At 39.5% G+C, this 21,373-nt stretch overlaps 1 protein-coding gene across 5 annotated transcripts in view; it reads left to right on the plus strand.

The window, feature by feature from the left end:
- Positions 1-8,878: 8,878 nt before the first annotated feature.
- The window catches only part of ZFC3H1 (zinc finger C3H1-type containing), a 41,345-nt gene continuing 28,850 nt past the window's right edge, over positions 8,879-21,373 (plus strand). For 4 of the 5 annotated variants that reach the window (XR_013923626.1, XM_080364080.1, XM_080364082.1 and 1 more), the window contains exons 1-8: positions 8,879-9,569; positions 13,010-13,429; positions 16,457-16,521; positions 16,771-16,969; positions 17,172-17,398; positions 18,730-18,853; positions 19,917-20,014; positions 20,994-21,197. Coding sequence is in view for 4 of the 5 variants with exons in the window: in XM_080364080.1 (XP_080220206.1) it covers positions 8,981-9,569; positions 13,010-13,429; positions 16,457-16,521; positions 16,771-16,969; positions 17,172-17,398; positions 18,730-18,853; positions 19,917-20,014; positions 20,994-21,197 (1,926 nt within the window). In the remaining variant the exon portion in view is untranslated. The remainder of the gene's footprint in view (positions 9,570-13,009; positions 13,430-16,456; positions 16,522-16,770; positions 16,970-17,171; positions 17,399-18,729; positions 18,854-19,916; positions 20,015-20,993; positions 21,198-21,373) is intronic. The other variant, XM_080364081.1, reaches the window with a different exon arrangement.

The raw sequence follows: 21,373 nt of genomic DNA on the forward strand, positions 1-21,373 counted from the left end.
TATTTAAAGCAAATTGTTAACAATCCTGCACATTCTGCTTGTCAAATGAATTAAATGACTGATATCTGTACAATCCCCCTTTCAAAACAGGTTAACACTTCACTTTATGCTGGCTCATAAAGGTAAAATATCTACCTTCATTCGAAAATAATGTTTTATGTCCATCCCAGACCATTCTGAAGCCATTCATGATTTGAGTGAACACATTAAAAAAGAGGCAGTCAAAGCCAAACAACCCAATAATGCAGGGGTGTCAAACTCATTTTCACCAGGGGAGTCACATCAGCCTCGCAGTTGCCTTCAAAGGGCCGAATGTGATTTTAGGTCTGTGTGAATGTAGGAGTAGTTACATTTATACAGTCCTAAAATCACATTCGGCCCTTTGAAGGCAATTGCGAGGCTGATGTGGCCCCTGGTGAAAATGTATTTCTTAAATACATTATCATCGAGGTCCTACCAACATTGCTTAGCTTTGGCCAGTGCAGGTCTGTCTTGGAGCAGGCTGGAACTGGCTCTGTCTGACATGGAGACAGCTGCTGGTGCCTTCTAACAAAAGCCACCCCTGCAGCTGCCCTCCCACTACCAAAACCTTGCCATGTAACCCAATGCAATTTAACACCAGTTAAACTGGTTTACTTGGAAAGCATTTTGTCGAAATACACAAGAAGACGGTTAATACATTCTGCAGTATTTGCACTTGAGAAATTACTATTTAAGTAATATGCAAAGTGACATGATAAGTCATTTATTTCCTAGATAAAAAATGCAGTCTCAGTCATCCAGAAATACAATTCTGAAGGACAGGTTAAGATAAAGAAAACTATTTCCTGGTCAAAAAGGAGGAGTTATTATTCTTATCCCCCATGTCTCCAACAGCTCAAATCTCCACTCGTTACCAATACAAATAAATGAGTACTGTCTTGTGACCCTTTGTTCCCTCCATCCAAAAAGATGTTTAATAAAGGCTCCTTTTATTATTGCAACAACTAAAATGTGACTTGTGTCCAAGACCAATTTTATTATCCTCTGCTCTGAGTATATGCTGTAGGAAACACTACTTTAAAAATGTTTATATTGAGGAATTTTAAGAACTGAGAAAAACTGCAGGACATAACAGGGTATTGCTACTATATGTTTCTTCTATATGAAAATGCTATAGTACAGTTTCATGCATGTCATCAGAAAAAATGTCTCATGTGAAGTTAATGTGAGGTTTATTTTTTTTCATTTCTTTCTCCTTCCAACATTCTGTGTGCAACCCAACCTATGGCAGTGTTACCATAGAAAAGGTACAACTGCTTATATTAAGCCACGTTAACTTGAGCCCTTATTTTCAGATTTTTTGTTTTAAGTAATATTTGAAGTATTTAAAAAGCATTTAGGAAAAACATGAAAATAACAAAAAAATGGAAATTGTTGCACTTAACCATCTATATATATACTTGCATACCTATTAAAGTGTAAAAAATTATCACGAACATTTGATCTGTTAAATCTCTCTAACATGAAATAGTCTGTAGCATCCACGTACTATGAATAACAACTGTCTTGATCTTTTATCTGAAGAGAAATTAAACTCTACGATATTTTTTGTTAGTAAAAATACATCCATATGGTAGAATGAGAAATGAAAGGAAAACACAACCAGATCTTTCTAGCTCTTTATTTTGATCATACTGTGTGCATTTTTGGGCACCACAGTATAAAAAGGAGATAAAGCTACTGGAGAGTGTCCAGAAGAGGGCCATGAAGTTGGTGAAGGGTTTGGAGAGGAAGCTGTATGAGAAGCAGCTAAAGTCACTGGGTTTGTTCAGCCTGGAGGAGACTGAGGGGAGACCTTGTGGTGGCTACAGCTTCCACACAAGAGGAGGAGGAGGGGCAGGTGCTGATCTCTCCTCTCTGGTGAACAACAACAGAACCCAAGGGAATGGCAGGAAGATCTGCCAGGTGAGGTTTAGGTTGGACATCAGGAAAAGGTTCTTCCCCCAGAGGGTGGTGGAGCACTGGACCAGGCTCCCCAGGGAGGTGTCACGGCCTCAAGCCTGACAGTGTTCAAGAAGAGACTGGACAAGCCCTCAGACACATGGTGTGAATTTGGGGTTGTCATATGCAGGGACAGGAGCTGGACTCAATGGTCCTTGTGGGTCCCTTCCAACTCAGGACATCCTACGATTCTCTTATCCTAATTAAGGAACAGCAGTCGTGCCACCAAAGGGCAAAAATATGCATTACACACTCACCAGTGTCTTTGGAGTTGACCCTGGGCTAAATGTACAAGCACAATAGAAGAATAAGCTTCAAGTACAATACAAACTCAACAGAAAAAGCCTGCAGTCTTCTTTGACTTAAAGAGGGCATAAGTTCTATGGTTCAATTTCTGACCTTGCTTGCTTACTTCTCGACATGCCATTATGTCTATGAGTCCTTACAGAGGGGCTTGTGTAGAGAGTCTAGTGTCAACACAGTATCCTCAGTTGTAAATCTGCGGATAATAGAGAGGGCACTGAGGTTGTCTAGAGGAAACTGCTATTCTCTTTAGCAGCATTTAAGAGGAAGAAGTTAACTGCTACTCAAGTTGAATGTGTTCCATCTAAAGTTATCTGCAGCAATTATTTTATGTTCCTAAAAATAAAGCTTCTGCCAAAAGAAAAAGGCTTCTTGTATGCACTTGTATGCACTGGGAAGACTGAACTCATAGACCCAGCTCTTCCATCAGACACCATTATTACTGTGTGAGCTGACACAGGCATGGTGCAGGAACAACCACAGAACCATGGATGAAATTCAAAGAGCAAATTTTGTTGCCTTGTGAACCAGGGGACCCCCAAAGCAGCACCCGGGCAGAGGAGGGGGGACATGGACACCGCCAAGCTTGGTCCTTGCTAGAGGATCACCAGACCTGCTGTTTCTGCCTGTGAGTCTGGAATTCACGCAGGCACAGTTTACCGTGGTGCTTTCATCTTTCCTGCAGCATGGCAGGAATCTCAAGCATGTTCGATAAGGTGCTTGTAAGTCTCTCACAGGCCTGTTATCTAAACACAGATGTTCTACTTGTCCGACACACAAGGCCAAACAATTAGTGTGATATATGTGTTATTCGACAGGCCAGCTGCAACTCGCTTCAGCATGTTTACAGTCCTTCTCGCCAATCTTCCGTGACATTCACACAACTATCTGAGCTGAAAACTTAAAAGACCATTTTAACATCTTCCAGATTTTAAAGGTCTTCATTAGTAACTGACAAGTACTGAAAAACTGAGTGGTCATAAAATTGAGATTTTTCTCATCACTGAGTGGATGTCTGAGAGTGTATCAATGGGGCTGATTCATATTTTAGCATTAACTCAGCATAAGTACCAAAGTAAAGATTACAGACTACTTTTTGATTTGAAAAGCTTTTATAAATAGTCTTCAGAAAAATATCTCATTTTAGTCTCTTATTTCATATAAATATTTCACATTTTTATCTTGTATTTTTAACTAATCCAAGGGAAGATTCCTTAAGGTATTCAATATAATTTGCTCAGATATGTCTCTTGGTCAAATATTATTTGATTCTGAGCTGCTGATTAGACAAGTATTTTCATATATCATTGTGAAGCTCTGTCTGCTGTTTGAATGTGATTCTTCATTCTTCTTTTCAATCTGTCTCCTCTAATTTTTATTTCTTTTTAACTTCACATATCTTTTGAAGGTATCAAATGTGTTCAGGAAGTACTTGCTTACACCTGACGCTTATTTTGAAGTTGGATATTCCTCCTGGGATATAAACCTCTTTCTTAGGAAGATTTCACACAGGTGTGGTGGCTTTTTTTGTTTGTTTGGTGTTTGTTTGTTTGTTTTAAAGAACAAAATAACAATAAGAAATTATGTAGGAAACAGAGCAAAAAACTGACGTGAAATTGTGCAACTTGCATAATGTCAGATTACAGATTAACTGCATATAATTCCCAGAAATTCAAATAAAATCTATATAGTGTTGAACTATTTCTGTAGAATGCCTTCAGCATAAAATTTGACACCTTCAGAACCTACGAAGAAGCATTTTGCTCTTTATCCTCACCATTTTCCCAAATTCAATATTTAACCACCTCATTTTCTTGATTAGAAAAAAAAATCCTCATTATTCAGAGTCCATTGTATTTAAAATTATAATTGTTTGAATACCAAGAATAAAATAAACATACCAGCAAACAAAAGGCATTGAAGTCTCTTAGTTCCAGAAAAAAATATTGTACAAAAGTTATTACAATTCAGCCTGTCAGAAGTTTGGGTGGGAAAAAAAAGTGAGTATGAATGAGCGCTAACTGGTAGCATGTGTATATGCTGTGCATACAGGTTATATATCCAACTGTGTTGGCTGACCCTTGCCAGCAGCTAAGCAGCCACACAGCCAACTCGCTCATCCACATCCTTCCACTAAGGGGGCTGGGGGTTAACAGGAAGCACAAAAGTGAGAAAAATATTGGATTGAGATAAAAACCAGGTAAACAGGTGAGGTAAGAATAAAAAAACAAGTGTCGCAAAGGGAATCACTTGCCGTCTCCCACAAGCAGCCTGATGCCCAGCCAGTCTTTGAGCAATGGTCAGCTTGGAAGACAACCCCCCACTATCCTTCTTCTTCTTCCCCTAATGGTTTTTCTTGCTGAGCGCCAGGTTCTGTGGTGTGGAATGTCCCTTTGGCCCGTTTGGGTCAGCTGTCCCAGCTGCGTCCCCTCCCCATATCTCTTGCTCATGGGGACATGGGCAGAGTGGAAAAAAAAGAGGGAGCCCTGTGGCTGTGCAGGGAGGGCTCAGCAACAGCCGAAACACAGGTGTGGGATCTGCGCTGTGTTAGCCACACAGCCCAAACACAGCACCATATAGGCTGCGATGAAGAAACTCCATCCCTGCCAGACCAAATTCACCAATATGAGTTTCAATTTAAGGTAAAGTGAATTAAGTTTAAACTTGGCTAGACTGTTGGTATCAGACAATTGTAACTGACACTTAAAAAGCAGGAATGGAAGAAAAATAACAAAAATAATGTAATTAGCCTCAGGTGAACACTATAGAACCACAAGGCACTTAGCATCTTTTATATTCTGAAATGTGGCCCATTCCTTAAAGCTCAGATTGTGCTTCTGAAAAACAAGATTCCACTTTACTTGTAACCATTTAATTTATGTGGTAAACATGTTACTCATTTTCTGCCTCAGACTTTGAAAATTTGATTTTTTAATGTTTTGTGGACCAGAAAAAAGGTCACTAAAAGCAAAAATGTCACTGAGACCACTAACTCCAGTATTATTTTTCAGCTTTGGATAAAGAGCTTGAGACAGGCATCATGAGAAAATGAGAATATGTTAATTTTTATATCAGGGATATTTAAAACTGTAATAGAAATAATGATGCTAGAATTAGGATAGTTGCACTAATAGTCATGGCTCAAATTTGTAAAGCATGCATATTAGCCTTAGTTGCATTAAAGATGTATAATCTATAATCATCCCGTGACCTTTGCTATTTACCTTCAAACACAGAACTTGTTACCAACTGCATGAGCAGAGCCACAAGAAAAGATCTTGAAGATATCTTTAATTCAGTAAGTCTTAGCTGCTTATGTAGACAAATTTCAGTAACCCAAGTACATCTTCACAAACTTGCTATTTCTCCACTGCTTTTTTGCCCATGTCTAGAGGTGCAGATAATATTCAGGAATGTGATAAAAAATAAATTCTATGCTCCAGTATTAAGACATATGCTTTCCTATATTTTAAATTATTACATTTGTATTTTACTGAAAACATATTCAGTATTTAACACAAAAATTTGTGCTCCAGCAGCTATATCAGATCTCTTTTAAAGAGAAATGAAGTAAAATGCAGCTAAGATAAAATATCTTTACTTTGGATTTTGTCTTAAATTTATAAATTGCAATGAAACCTCACAAAAAAATTCTTCATCTCTTACCCATGCCATAAGCAAGGAAGTTTCTTAAAATTTTCTCTTTGAATGGCAGCTCTCTTGCAGTTTTCAAATGTTTATGACTTCTTGTTCACATGTGTAGATACCAAAACCACCAGATCAACACATTCTATTTACACATGCCATTTTCTTCCCCTTACAGAAGAGAGTTTAACACTATAAATTTCCCTGTTTATCAACTGAGTACAGTTGATGAATCCACTTCTTCCTGAAAATTTAGACATAAAATTATTTGCCTGATAACCCTAGATGAGAGAAAAAAGCAGGCAGTATCTGATGACTGAAATCAAAGGAGGGATATATGATACCATAGGATACACAAAACCACTGGAAGATTCTCAGGACCTTCTTTTTCAGATGGTTAAGTATCTCAGCTAGAAATTTACAATACAGATCATACAGTAGTGTTGAATAAATTCAGCACGTTTGTTGAATTAACTCAAGGCAAACATACAGTAACAATCAATAAAGCAGGAATATCCACATAAGGTTCATTTCCCATAGAGTGGCTGCTTCTTTGCAGTTCTATAAATGTCTTCTTTCCCACGCTAAAAGATGCTGATACTAATAAAGGTAATAATGCAAAGCAAACTGGAACCAGATATATACAAAGCTCTCAGATGCCCAAGTAAGCAAACGTCTGCTGGGAGGGAAACTTCTGCAGCTTAGATGTAGTGATACTGAAACTTCTTTGTAACTACAGCAGATCAAATTTCAGACACAAACACAGGCACCAAGCACCGTTTAATAAACTAGACCAACCTCTAGCTGCTACTTCAGAGTTTTCCGTAGGTCCTGTGTCACATCTGTGGGCCTTTTGAGGATGTTCTTAGTACTGGGGGATATGTAAAACAGCATAAGCCATCAAGGAAGCATCATTTCTAGAGGTAACATCTATTTGAATAGAAGAACTGATGCAAATAACACACTACGGTAGTATGATGAATACCTTTAAAAAATAAAAAGGCAAACTTTTAACTTGCTTTATTGTTTCTTGTAAATATTTTAATAGACTCCACACTTTTTTAAATAGGAGAAATTAAGGACATGATATACACATTCCATTACCCTGAGTTTTGTGTGAAGCCAAGTCATTGAAAATGTATCTATTTTAAGTCATGTAGTTTGTCCAGTTCAGTTAAAACAAGAGGATGCAAAGTGTTTTGAGCAAAGAAACGTTTGTTTGGCACAACATTTTGTGCTTTACAAAGCATATACATTATCCACTCTCCTATTCTTGTTGGATCTAAAGAAAACCTAGAGGGAAAGAAGAATAATAAACAGTAACATTATTCTGAATTTTAATTTGGTACTTGTGCTTTTGTAGTTCATCTATACAAAACCCCTTCATAATTCACTTTCAGGAAAAGCACAAAAAGGCAGCAGTCTTTTTCCAAGTTTTAAAACCATGGAAAATCTGCAAAGACATTTAGCATGCATAATCATTGCAAAGAAATGCTCAGGGACTGTGCTAGTTTTGAACGTCAAGTTTTGGGAGTTTTCCAGGTACAACCATTTGACTTAGAAAGGCTGAAAGGCTTTATTCAAAAAGTTTCTCCTACCCAAGTAAGCCATCAGTGCTCTTCTGACAACATGCTGGTAGGAGGCCAAGTCTCTGAAACAAAAAAGGTAGCACCAGAATACTCTAAACTAAGTGAAATTGAAACAAATTATTTATGTAATTGCTTTACCCTCTCTGATGCTTACTTTTTACTCCTGTCACAGAAGCCATTAGGGCCTATCTGAACTTCAAAGCAACTACAGGTCAGGAAGGCTTCCCAGAAACCACTTTCTTAATCATTTTAACAGCACTTTAGCTTCTGAGACAGAGCTGCTGGGTTAACGATGCCTACCCAGGGTGCTGGGTGCTGCCAGAACACCCACTGCTTTTTGTCTTTAGCAAATTTACATGCTGTTTGGTGGTCCGCAGGACATAGGCCCCACTAAAGGAGAAGGAATCACAGAATGTTAGGGATTGGAAGTGACCTCAAAAGATCATCTAGTCCAATCCCCCTGCCAGAGCAGGAACACCTAGATGAGGTTACACAGGAATGTGTCCAGGTGGGTTTTGAATGTCTCCAGAGAAGGAGACTCCACAACCTCCCTGGGCAGCCTGTTCCAGTGCTCAGTAACCCTCACTGAGAAGAAGTTTCTTGTTGAACCTCCTGTGCTCCACTTTATACCCACTGCCCCTTGTTCTATCACTGGTTGTCACCGAGAAGAGCCTGGCTCCATCCTCATGACACTCATCCTTTACATATTTATAAACATTAATGAGGTCACCCCTCAGTCTCCTCTTCTCCAAGCTAGAGAGATCCAGCTCTCTCAGCCTTTCCTCATAGGGGAGATGCTCCACTCCCTTGATCATCTTTGTTGCCCTGCACTGGACTGTCTCCAGCAGTTCCCTGTCCTTGAAGTGAAGGGCCCAGAATCGGACACAATATTCCATACGTGGTCTCAAGGAGTCTGCGGCCCATGAGAATAGGCACCCACAAGGGCTCCTGCCCCATAAGCGCCATCGTTGGCGCTGACCCGAACGTTGCTAAGTGAAGTTGCCATTGACAATCCTGCACTAGAGAGCAGCAGAGCCGGTCAGCATTGTTTCACAACCCGCCTCCTTCAGACCGCTCGCTTCCCTTCAACAAGATGGCGGCCTTCCCGCTCGGTCTCCTCTACCAACATGGCGGGTAGAACGCCCATTGGCCTCCACCCCCCGCCACAGCCCCGCTATAGGCTGAGCCAGCGGCTTTCCCCGCCCCCTGCCTCACACGGGCTCGCTGCGAACTCCATTACCCAGGACACTCCGCGCTCGGGGAGTTGCCCCACCCCTCTCTTTTATTTCTGACGCACCGCCCCTCCCTTCCCAGGCAGGAGGACTGGGCGTGGTCTCGCGAGAGCGCGTGGGGCTGGGGCAGCGCGAGGAGGGGGCGCGGCGCGGGCCGCCCTGCGCAGGAAACGAAAGTGGCCGAGCGGAGCCGCGCGCTGCCGAGCCGAGAGCGTTGGCCTGGGCCCCATGGCGGCCGCGGAGGCCGCGCCTGCGGAGGCGGCGCTGGATCCTAGCGGGCTCTCCCCGAAGGAAGAAGGGGAGCTGGAAGACGGCGAAATCAGCGACGATGACAACAACGGCTTCAGGCCCGGCGGCGGCGGTGGCTCTGAGCCCGGCGGCAGCCTCGTCAGCAGCAGGCCCTACTCGAGGCGCAGGCCGCCTGCCGGCCTCCGCGGGGGCGCCTCCCTCTGCTCCTCCGGCCAGCGCTTCCCCCGCTCGCGGCACCAGCCCCCGCCGGAGATGGGGCACCTGCACGGCCACGGCGGGTACCGGCCCAAGGACTCGTTCCGCTCCCACCCGCCGCCCATGCCGGCGCCGCGGATGCAGTCGGGCTCGCACTCCGAGACGGGCCCCCGGCTCTCCTTCTGGGAGCGCAGCCACAATGCCTTGGACCGATTCCGCTTCCGAGGACGGCTGTACGGGGGCGGAGGGTGGTGGGGCAGGAGCCGAGGCGGCGGCGATCGGGGAGGCAACCCTCCGGGAAGGCCGCCCGGAGGGGGAGGTGGTTCCGGATTCAGTGGCAGCCAGGGCTGGAGGGAGCCCTCGCCTCGGAAATGTATCCTTGAGACGTGAGAGGGAGCGGAGGCGGGTGGGCCGGGGTGTGTCAGTGCCGCGGGACGTGGCCGAAAGCGCTGGCAAGGGACGCACTTCCCTCCCGCCCTGGCCCTGGGGATCCCGTAGCGCTAAAGGGAGGGGACGCTTTCTTTCCAGTCCCAGGGGCTGGCTGGGGCAGCAGGCGCTGCTTCTCAAGGAGAGGCTGCTGGGAGGCCGGATTACTGCCATGACCTGGCTAGTACGCTGGCTGATCAGTCCCGTGTAGGGTAAAAAAGAAAAAGCATAGCCTGAAACAAAGCCTTAGTCGGTTGGATGCCAGTTGACTACTTTTCTAGCCCCAAGTGTGACTATTTTGAAGCAGGGTCAGCCTTTGGTGCAGCAGTTTTAATGTGTGTAATTAAAGTGTCACAGTTGTAAAGCTAAAACCTGAAGCTTGTTAATTTCCCTTATTGGGCAATAAGGGATCCACTGTTTTTTCAGTTTTGCTTCCAGCCCTTTAGAGGCTATTACACATAGCTAAAGCTAGCTTTAGAGCTAAACCTGAGTTAAACTGGGACTGTATGCACATAATGTGGCTTATATGGGAGTTAGCATAATATAAGAAAGCGATATTTCTCTGTAAAGCAATACCAGGCAGTCCTTGTAGGTTGTTTTCCACTGATTGCTCTTAGGGTTGGTTAGGTAGCTTTTAGTAGAACTCTGATATTACCTTTTAGGAGTAGGAACTGCTAAAGTGATGGAAGAAAGCTCCTCTCATTTTCCAGGTTTGCCATAGAAAAAACATGAAGAATCGACTTCAAGCGTAACTCAGGGACAGGCTGGTACTGAAACTTGACGTAACTACATTGTTGCTTAACTGAAAGTGTAGACAAGTGTAAAAAACACTGAGCGAAAGTACTGGTGGTTAAAACCTATTCTTCAGAATCTTGCAGTGTTTTATTGTTCTCTGTACCAACAGTCAAAGGATGTGTACTGTTTGCTGACTGTGCTGGTTGATGCAAGGAACTGGAATTTTTCCTACTTGACACAGCACTTAGAGCTTTGAAAACTACTTACGGGATCTTTATGTTATTTTAGATATAAGATGTTTTATGTTGATGATGATCTTTGTTGAAGGATGTTGTTTCAAGAGGCAGCACATGAAGATTTGATTTGCCTGAGGTCGCACAGTGAGACAGTTCTAGTGCTGAAAACAGATTTTAAGTCTCTTAATGTGCAGTGTTGCTCTAAGTCCTAGGAAATGGTTCCTTTCTGTGTAATGAGTAATTTGCAGGACAAATGCACTGATCGTCCTGAACAGACCTTGCAATGCTTGTTAATACTGATATAGAGCTTCCTTCTCCCTTGTAGTTAAAAGAACATTCAGAAACTGATAATTCCATTTTCAACTCACAAGGAGAAAATGACAATCTTTTTTTCCCTGATACTTAAGATTGCTTTTCTGTGTAAGCGTGATAGAGAAGATTCTAATACTTTTGCTCTTTAACAACTGACATTCAGTTGTTTATGGATCATATAGTTAAGGAAGGCCCCTGATTTTCTCTCAAAGTAAGTTCTTGTCTGTAATTTTCATATCCTTGCCACCTAAAGGAGTCAATATTACAAGATTCCTAAATATTAAGGTGCCTCTGTGTTGCTAATATTCGTGGAGATGGGGGCATAGTTCATGAGCATGTGACTTCAGAGGAGACCTTCACATCAACTGGTACAAGGAGGCTTGTGGCCTGGAGTGGTATTTGGAATTCTTTCCCAAAAGTGAAATTTTTGTCTGTTAAGAGAGAGAGGTGACTTTTTTCTTTATCCTTGAAAGTTGAAGAATAACTGTTGTTTTAATGCATATATGTGTGTCTGCCTTTCACAACACTCCATGTAGTCTTGCATGATATGTGTAGAACCACGAAAACCATTTCTACATATGTGAAGCACAGAATTTCTGATTAATTCTGATTGTGGGAGCTTTAGAAATTTTAGCGTCCTAAGCACAAAAAATATTTCAAAGCTTTGTCTTGTTATCCAACTTCAGATGACTCCAGAAGCTCTTGAAGTATTTATATATCAAATAATAGGCTTATTTTTATAAATGATGTTAAATAATTTCATTAGCTTCAGAGTTTGCTGTGACTCACAAAATCACTATTATAGTTGTCTTTTTGGAAGTAGAAATGTGTTGGAAGTGGATTTGGCAAATACACTTACTACACAATTTGCCGTTATACTGCACACAGCTCTTAGTATGTTCAGCATATTTATAGATTCTTTGGTTGCCTTCTGGATTTTATGTAGTTTACTAGTTTATGCTTTTTATGCTGATGCTTAAGAAAGTATTGTTTAGCAAAACATTCCAGAAGTTATTTTTGTAGGATACGTACCAAAATTCTTTATTATTATGTTAGAAGCTAACATAGCAGAACATCCAAGATGTTGATGAATGTTGTGAGCAGCATACAAACATAAATTTTTCTTCCTCTGGATTCAGTATATCTGCATTCAGAGAAGACTTTATTTTAGCATTTAGTTTTACTCCATGTATTGGTTTAAGAGATGACATTGCTGAAAAAGCATTTCACATAACTGGGAGTGAGTCAGCTGTTATCACAGCAGGGTTGATACTGAAAGTCAAACGAGTCAAACCTGACTTGGTATCCTAAAAGATTTCCCCTGGAGCATGAGTATTTTACAGGATAGTTTAGCCTTTCAGGTGTCAGGTTAAGGTAAGAGAAAGTGAACCTCTAATAGTGAGAACTTAAACTCTGTAATATAACCATTGCCTGCCTTGGTCAACGTGTTTTCAAGCAAATCTGTCCCCTGGGCATGGATAGACAAGCTTTTCTGAGTAATTAGTAATTCCCAGTCCTATTTTAGCATTTTTTAAATGTTTTGATTGCAAGTCTTTAACCACCTGTTTTTATTCCCTTCAGATGTTGATTATTCTGTGATTATTTTGTTGAGGTAGAGTTACTGCACTGTATAATTGTGCTGTGGCTAGACTTGGCATTTTATGAAAGGATAAAATGAGCGTGAATTTAACCTGTCTCTTCCAGAATGTCAGGTGGGGAGTCAATACTTGAGTTACGAACGCTGGAAATATGACTTACTCTTTGTGATAGGGAGCCTTCTCAGCATTACAGCTGTTGTTTCTGAGAGGATGGTGTGAGCAAGAGTCAAGATTTCTCAGCAACTCAAGAAATTCTTGTCATAAGTAGGGTATTTCAAATTGTTAGTTTGAGAAAATGTTCCTTTAAGCTGTCAATATATAATAAGGGATATATCTTTTGCATGCTGCTCATATTTGTAAGGGATATTTTTCAAGCTAGCCTTAAGGTAAATTAAAGTATATGAGGGGGATCTTCTGTTTGTCATGATTTAGAGTTCAGTGGTGTTATCGCTACTGTTTTAAGGTTATACATGGTTTTGTTGTAGTTTTCTTGACCAGTAATTCAGCCAAAACTTTTGGAAGGTCCCCCTCTAGAAAGCAGAACTACTCTTCTAAAAATGAAAACTCCGTGGAAGAAAGTTTTGAGGATCTGCTCTTGAAGTATAAGCAGATACAATTAGAGCTCGAATGCATTAATAAAGATGAAAGACTGGCTTTGAGCAACAAGGAGGAAAGTGAACAGCAAGATGATGATAAAAAAGTGGACACTGAGGACCAAATAACTGTAGAAAATAACAGTATTACAACGGATGCTATAAAAGAAGTATCTCCTGAGGAGAAAAATCCGGTTATAGCCTTTCAGGCATTTGAACTGAAACCTCTCAGACAGAAACTGCCTACTCCAGCTGAGAGGAGCAGATTAAAAAAAGGCAAAGAAGGAACAAAACAGCCATCACAAAAATCTGAAGTCACAGAATCTGGCCAAGGTAAATACTTGCCAAGTTGTTTTAGCTTCTAAATTTGTTTTTACTTGCCATTATCTGTCAGATTTATTAAGTGTGGGGGAAAGTTGTACTTTAATTGAAATACTAATTTTAAAGTCTTAAATGTTTTAAGTTATAGATTTAATGTACTTAATTCCTGTTTTATGTAACTGGGTTACATAAAACAGGAATTAAGTATAGTAAATGTAATTCCTTGAATTACATAAACACGCTTGGATGCATGTTTTTGTGTGTGTTTTTTTTTTAACTAATATGTTTTCATCGACTAACAGATAGTTTGGCAAAAAGCATGAGGGTAAGACTTGAAGGTTTTAATTGCTGTTCATAGCAGAAATCATTAGCTTAAGGTTTTCTTTAGTTTTTTTTTCCCTTGTTTGTGTGGTTTTTTTTTTTTTTTTTACAGAAGCAAAATGTGGGTTTTTTAAGCTGAAAAGATGACATATATAGACATATTTTTCTGTATTTCATCTTTGTTGTTTGTATTCTTCAGTGTAATGAGCCTGTATGAGATATTTTCACCAGAATTTGATCATAAATGATATTCACAAATAGAGAAGAAATCATGGCACAGAAATAGAGAGGATTAGTAGAAGAAATATAGCCAAAGGGTAGAATAAGTATCTTGTACAGGTGATTCTGGATAGCAGCTCAAGGAGGATGATTGCTCAGATGCATCAACCGGTTAGCAAGAAACAAGTTACAGTGTTCAGCTCACCTGTCATAAAAGTCCTTGAGCTTATGTTTAAGTTAGCTGCCTTATTTTGCTGCAGATTCAAAGTTCCTGTTCTGAGGCATCATCTAGTTCTAATAAGTGTTTGCTGTGGTTGAGGGTGTGCTCGTGGATATCACTTGTCATCTTGTGTTAGCTAATTTGTTAATGTGTGTAAACTATCAATTTGGGAAGAGGCAAAGTAGTAAATGGACGGATTAAGGACACAGATGAGTAACTGGTAGGAATATGAAGAAGGTTAGGGCTAGAACACTGAAAGTCAGAATGATTTACGTGTAACTTCAGAATGAGAATTTATAAGACAGAGCCTGTAAAGAAATCAAAAGAGAAGACTGATATTTAGTAGTCAAACCCCACCTCATCCTAGGCATTTTTCCACTTACTTCTTTACTATTAAAAAAAGGAAAAAAAATATGTTCTATTAGTCTTTAAGAGGTAATGCAGTTTTTTTTAATGAGAGACATAAGCTAAACCAACAGATTTTGACCATAGAAGAAAAGCCAGTAGCCTGCAGGAAGAGAACATAGCAAGGCAGAAGTAAAAGAGCTATTTAAAAAGCTGAACAGTCTCAAACAAAATCCAGCTTCAAAACTGAGAAACACTGAAGTTGAAAATATAGTTCATATGATGGTGAAAATAGCCACTATAGCACACACATTAAGAACATCTTAGTTTTTGCACACCACTCAAATATATGACATGAAAATGATCTGAAAGCAGATTATGTATGAGTGGCCATTTATGACAATGTAATACACGTTTCGAAAGTAGAACAGCTCAGCTGATTTCAGCTGTTGCAGATTCATGTACCTCAAAGGAATGTATACTACTTGATTATGCATTTATTAGGAAATAGGTGACATTTGGTTTTCCCGTTATATTTATTTTTAAATGATGAAGAACTCCTCTTGAAACTCAGGGAAGTTGGTGCTTCCAGAATTCATTCTCTGTGGTTCAGCTGCTCTGACAGAGGCTTTACAGTATTCCTCACTTTCCTTCCCTTGTTGCCCATTAGTCTGTTCTGCCTGTGTTGTCCCTTTCTGGTTTGAAAAAGCATTTTAGTTTGTGTAGTATGTCCCTGAATATGTCTGTCTGCATCACAGAAACTAGTGTACCATCTGTGTCTCCCTACTTCAGTCCTGTGATCTGGTTAGGATCTTTGCTTAGCGTAATAACTGGTTTGTATTTTATTACACATATGGGTATTAGATATTATTTTCCTTCATTTTGTATGTGTGGTTTTAGAAAATACATGCATATGTAAGCAGGAAGGCGCTGAGCATTTGCTAGATGTGATTTTTCTTTAGATATAAGATCTTGGTGTATTTAAAATAGTGTCCTTGTGAATGTGACTTTTTATAAAATGCTAGGAAGAGTAAAAGCTCTACAGTGTACAAACTTATTTTCTATAAATTCAAATTTTGTGTGGGAATGAATCTCTTTGAAGAAAGGCTAATATAGCAAAAGATCTCTAGCCTTCTCTCTATATGTTTCCTTTCTCTGATGCACATAGGCATATATATGTGATTATGTATAAATTATGTCAATACAATTATAATTTTTCTACCACTTATATTAATAATTACTAGCTATAATAAATTATATAATAGTGTAAATATGTGGTATTATGTATATTATATATAAAAAATAGTGTGTTTATATACATATATATATATACGGATAGATGGCATTGGGCAGTCTAACAAATTAATATGTCAACATCTTAATGTTTAACAGGAAAGCATTACTATTTATTATTAATTTCCATAGGATAACTCTTTTCTATTGTCCTTTGGCATGAAATGGAGCAAGAGTGTTCTTACTGCAGCTTTGGGCCTTTATATTTAATTCTGCAAAAGGCTGATCAGTTACTCAGAATAGCTGCCAGTGTAATATGAGATGCTGAGAACAGCAGCAGATATGAGATGGTAGCATAAAACAAATGGCAAGAAGTAATCTCTTCCCCTTGTCTCCAAGTCTGTGTGTTTTTCTGCTTGAGGAAGTCCGTGTCAAACTTAAGACAGAATTATTAAAAAATGACAAATCTTACCTTAGGCTTGTGGCATCGCTATGATGTGTATTTCATCAGACATGCCAAGTTTCTATTATTGTTTGTTGATGTGCTTTCATATGTATAACTGCTATTCTGTTTTACACTATGTACCTGGTACATACTGGTAAAATAAGTTTGTATGGATTAAATTCTGTGCATCATTTTAATGTAGCTTTGCCTCATGAGAATCAGTGTATTCAAAAATACGGTATTTTTCTTTTGGAAGGTGCAGAAGACAAGGAACAAACATCAGTGCGAAAGCTTAGCAGTTCAGATGTTACATCTGAAAAGGTAAGAAAGTATTTCTCTGTAGATGAGACATAATTACATTATGATACTCTGATGGCTTTTTCCATATTACAGTCCAGAAATGTTTCAGTAATAGAAACAGTGCATTCTTAAGGAATGATAACACTACAGTAAGATTTTTAAGCTTTCTCCTGGTAAAAATGTTGGGACAGACTTCAAAAGACTTTTTCAAGAAAGGTTTAGTTACTCAGTGATGTTTCTTGACTTCTTGTCTTATTCTTTCTTCTCAAGAAGCTGCTTGATGATGAGGAGGAGATGTCTGAATTGCAACTTAGGCTTCTTGCACTTCAGTCTGCTAGTAAAAAATGGCAACAAAAAGAACAACAGGTGATGAAGGAAAGCAAGGAGAAATTAACAAAAACGAAAAGTGTAACCCCGAAAGTCAAAGCCAGTACAAAAGCACATTCAACAAAAAAACCTAGTGCTACAGGTAATAAATTTAATGTTACTGAAATAGCTACCAATGTCATGACCTCTGAAATAAAAAACATAGAATGTTATGTGAAACATTGAGCAGTGAGCCTTTAATAATTCTAAGAGCCCATACATCTACTCAAAGCTCATGAAGAATCTAGGATTAGGGGGAACCTTTTAGGTAAGGTGAAGTTAATCATGTATCTTTTTCTTTTAAGGCAAGCAAACTTTGAGGAAACAACAGACAAAGACATCAAAGAAGATGCAACAGCAAAAGGAGCTGGACAGGCGTCAGAAAGAGGAAGATCAGAGGAAACAAGAAGAGGAAGAGGAGAGAAGAAAGAGAGAAGAAGAAATCAGAAAAATCAGGGACCTCTCAAATCAAGAGGAGCAGTACAATCGATTTATGAAGCTAGTTGGAGGAAAGAGGAGATCGAGAAGCAGGGTAACAAATTTATTATGTTTTTCAGGTGTTATATTTGTGATTCAGGAGTGATTTCTGGTTTTATGCCTCTCTTGGCTCTATGTCCCTCCTATCCTTGCCCCCCTTAAAAGAAAAGCTCAAAATATTTCCGTGTTTACAGTGTTTTAATCCCAAGCTAGACAGACATTCCCTTTGGGTTTGGTAAAATCAGTTTTGCATGATTTTGCAAGTCAGTGGTGAAATATTTTGTGCCTAAAGATATTTTGAACGTTGTGATCAGTCTGTCATTTAACACAAACAAACCAACCAAACCTTCTTGTCTGTCTTCTGTCAGATTGCAGTTTTGTCTCTACGTTTTCAAAGTTCTTGTGTTTATACAACTTCAGTGGTCTGCTTCTTTCAAATTGTCCTCTGAGGTTTGGTTTCTTTGTAGTATTTTTTGAATTTGTCAAGTTACAAAATATGCCCACACACAAAAGATAGTGAGTTACCTCAGCTTCAGAAGGGTGTTAAATTTATGAAGAAATAGTTACTGCAGTGGTCATCATGCTTCACTTATGGGCTGTCTTCATTCTATCATCTTGAGATTAGCAAAAGACACTTGTATCACTAATGTTGTGTCTCTAAAATGTTACTGAAAAAAATTACAGTGTTTCTTCAGCATTAATTCTTTTGTCATAGAAGCAGTATAGCTGCTGTAGCTACATGCTTCTAGTGTTTGGAGCTACTGATGCTGGGGTGAGAAGTGAAACTCTAAGAGAAATGGACCTCCCTATTTGAGGTCATGTTATAGAAGGATCACATTTATAATAATGATGAGTGGAAAATGAAGGCTAAATGTGTTTTAACTGTAAACAGCAGAAATTCTGAAAGCTACCAGAATTTCTGCCTCTGAAAGATACAAATTGAGGAGTGTAAGAAATCACACTTTCATGTTCTTGCGCATTTTCTTCGTTCACTGAACATTGGTTGACACCCATGTGGTGTTAGGCCTTCTTTGAGAAATCTGATTTATTAGTCGACAGTCTCTGGACATGTTTCAGTGTGATATGTGGCTCCATCTGGGACAACAGAAAGATTCTCTGCCTGAGATGTCAGCACAACGTGTTTCACCTAAACGCGCAGCCTTTGTCACAGTGAAGATGATCCTTGTGCAATTTTGTGTTGTGTCTAACAAGGCTAGTTTAAGCACTCCTGATAATTGCCACGACAGATTAACAGAAACAGTAAAGTATTTAATTCTCTTTCAGTCTTTCAGAAATATATAACCATGGCAATTTACCAGATACGTAATGACCTAATAGGTGTTTAAAAAGACCAACTAAATAAAATACACTTTTCTTTGTGTTTAGTCTTCAGATACGGACTTGAGATGGTCTTTGGATAAGCAGTCTACAGATAGGGCAGGAGGCATGTATCAGTATGATAATTATGATGAAGTTGCTATGGATACAGATAGTGAAACTAACTCTCCAGGTAAGACTTACAGTTTTCTTATATGGTGATTGATAAAAATAGTTTAAAAGTAGGAAATGAGCTATCATTTTACAAGGAAAATCTTTATTTTGAGATGCGACATTTACAGAACTACCATTTTAAAGTGAGCTAGTTCTGCCTTGTTTTAATGCTCTTTCCTCCCTGCCTTTACTGTAGTGGTATTTTCAAGGTCTACAATGTTATACCATTTTCATTGCAGTACTGGAGAGTTTATTCTTTTAAATTCCCAAACAACTGTGTAGAAATAAAGAGTCTCAGGGTGTTGACTAGATAGACAGGAGTTCTGCAAAGAGGTGCTGGGGCGTTCCAGTGGTCTCTTTGCCCCCCTCCCCCAGTAGTACTCTTTGCCTGTACTTGCATATTGTATATAAAGCAGAAAAAGGACAGATAACTACTCTTTTTATATGCATATATGTAAGAAATAAATGCACTTTGTGTCTGATGTTACTTTTCAAATTGGTGCATAGTGAAAACATTTTCTCCTGCTGTGTTAAATCAGTTCAAAAAGGACAGGGAACTGCTGGAGAAAGTCCAGTGCAGGGCAACAAAGATGATTAAGGGAGTTGAGCTTCTCCCTTATGAGGAAAGGCTGAGGGAGCTGGGTCTATTTAGCTTGGAGGAGACTGAGGGGTGGTCTTATTAATGTTTATAAATATGTAAAGGGTGAGTGTCATGAGAATGGAGCCAGGCTCTTCTTGGTGACAACCAACGATAGGACAAGGGGTAATAGGTTCAAACTGGAACACAAGAGGTTCCACTTAAATTTGAGAAGAAACTTCTTCACAGTGACGGTGACAGAGCACTGGAACAGGCTGCCCAGGGGGATTGTGGATTCTCCTACTCTGGAGACATTCAAAACCCACCTGGACACATTCCTGCGTAGCCTCATCTAGGTGTTCCTGCTCTGGCAGGGGAATTGGACTAGATGATGTTTCGAGGTCCTTTCCAATCCCTAACATTCTGTCATTCTGTGATAAGCATGAATTGATGCTTAGTAGTTACCTGCCATATTTTTTTACACACAATACTTTTATAATTACAGCGTCTTCTCCAGTGCAGCCTCCTTTCTATGAGTGTCCCATAGGATATTTTCCACCTCCAGTACCACCAATTTCCTTGCCGCTGCCACCTCCAGTTCTAGTAAGTAACCTTGAAGGGTGTGTGTTGTTTCAGATGTTGACAATTCTTAATTCCCATATTATTTCTAATACTAAAATTGAGATTAAATTTACATTCTGTTTGTAATATGATTCTTTGGTGATTCCCTTGGAACTATCTGATAGACTTGTTTGCTTTCTAAAAACTTATTTTAGCTGTCTTTTGGCTGATCCAATTCACGTTTAATGGAAGTTCTCCCTGTTTGAGCTAAAACTTTCCTCCCCATTGTTAGAGTTACGCTGTTTCATAACAGAGAGCAAAAATTGCCTGAAGCACACAAGGAAAATTAATGAATTGGAATTATTAGTGCAAGGCAACTTTGCCTCTTATCTCTGGGTCATGTATGTGGATATGCTTATTCTCTGACTTGTTACCTGGGGGGGTGGAAGTAAACAAAAATGTAGCTCATCACAATCCTTCTTTCAAACTTCGTGCATTTTGTCTATATGCTGTCTATCTTCTCACCTAAAGTCCATGTGGAAATTCACATGTTTTTTTTCCAGCCACTTTTTTTCACTGAATGATTCTTACCCTTCTTAGTAAAGCAGTAGAAAGTTGCGTTTCCCTGCCATGACAGCTTCTGAATTTTTGATTAAGGGAAATGGTGAATGTTTTTAGCTTAGACATAGACATAAAACTGATTTAGGACTGTTTTTCAAGCAGTCTGAACATTTTTGGTCACTCATATTTGTGTGGCTAGACTATCTCTGGTTCTGAGTTCTCATTTATGTTTAGTTTGTATGTCTGTGCTACTGTATTATCCAAATGTAACCTTGGTGTTTTGTTTATCGTCTTTGAATAATTACATACTGTTTAGCAGCAGCCTTTGGCAGTGGTCTAAATACACAGCAGTTTGAGTTAGTTTTAAACCATGAAATAATTTATGTCTCAACCTCTGCTAAATAATCATAAAGTAGTTGTAATTCTGAAGTTTCAAACCTTTTTTTCCTTTTTATCTCAGCCTGTACCATCTTTGAGCCAACTTTATGTGGAGGGTATTTCTTGTCTTTCTCTTGAGCCACCTCCACCTCTTCCACCTCTTCCCCCTGAAGAACCTGAACAGCCACCAAAGCCTCCATTTGCAGATGAGGAAGAAGAAGAGGAGATGCTCTTAAGAGAAGAATTACTCAAATCTCTAGCCAACAAACGAGCTTTCAGATCTGAGGTACTCTGTTGGTTTTTGAATGTAAACCTCTAGATGGCAATCTTGACCAAAACTTAAATGCAGCCTACTAAGTGAGGATTTCAGGCTTTATTTTATGCTGCCTTTCTCACAACTTAAAAAAAAATCCAACTCTGAATTTCCATCACCTTCTGCCCTCCAAAAGAAACAAAAAAAAC

This window comes from Nesoenas mayeri (genome assembly GCF_963082525.1).
Source record: "Nesoenas mayeri genome assembly, chromosome: 1".
Taxonomy (NCBI): Eukaryota; Metazoa; Chordata; class Aves; order Columbiformes; family Columbidae; genus Nesoenas; species Nesoenas mayeri.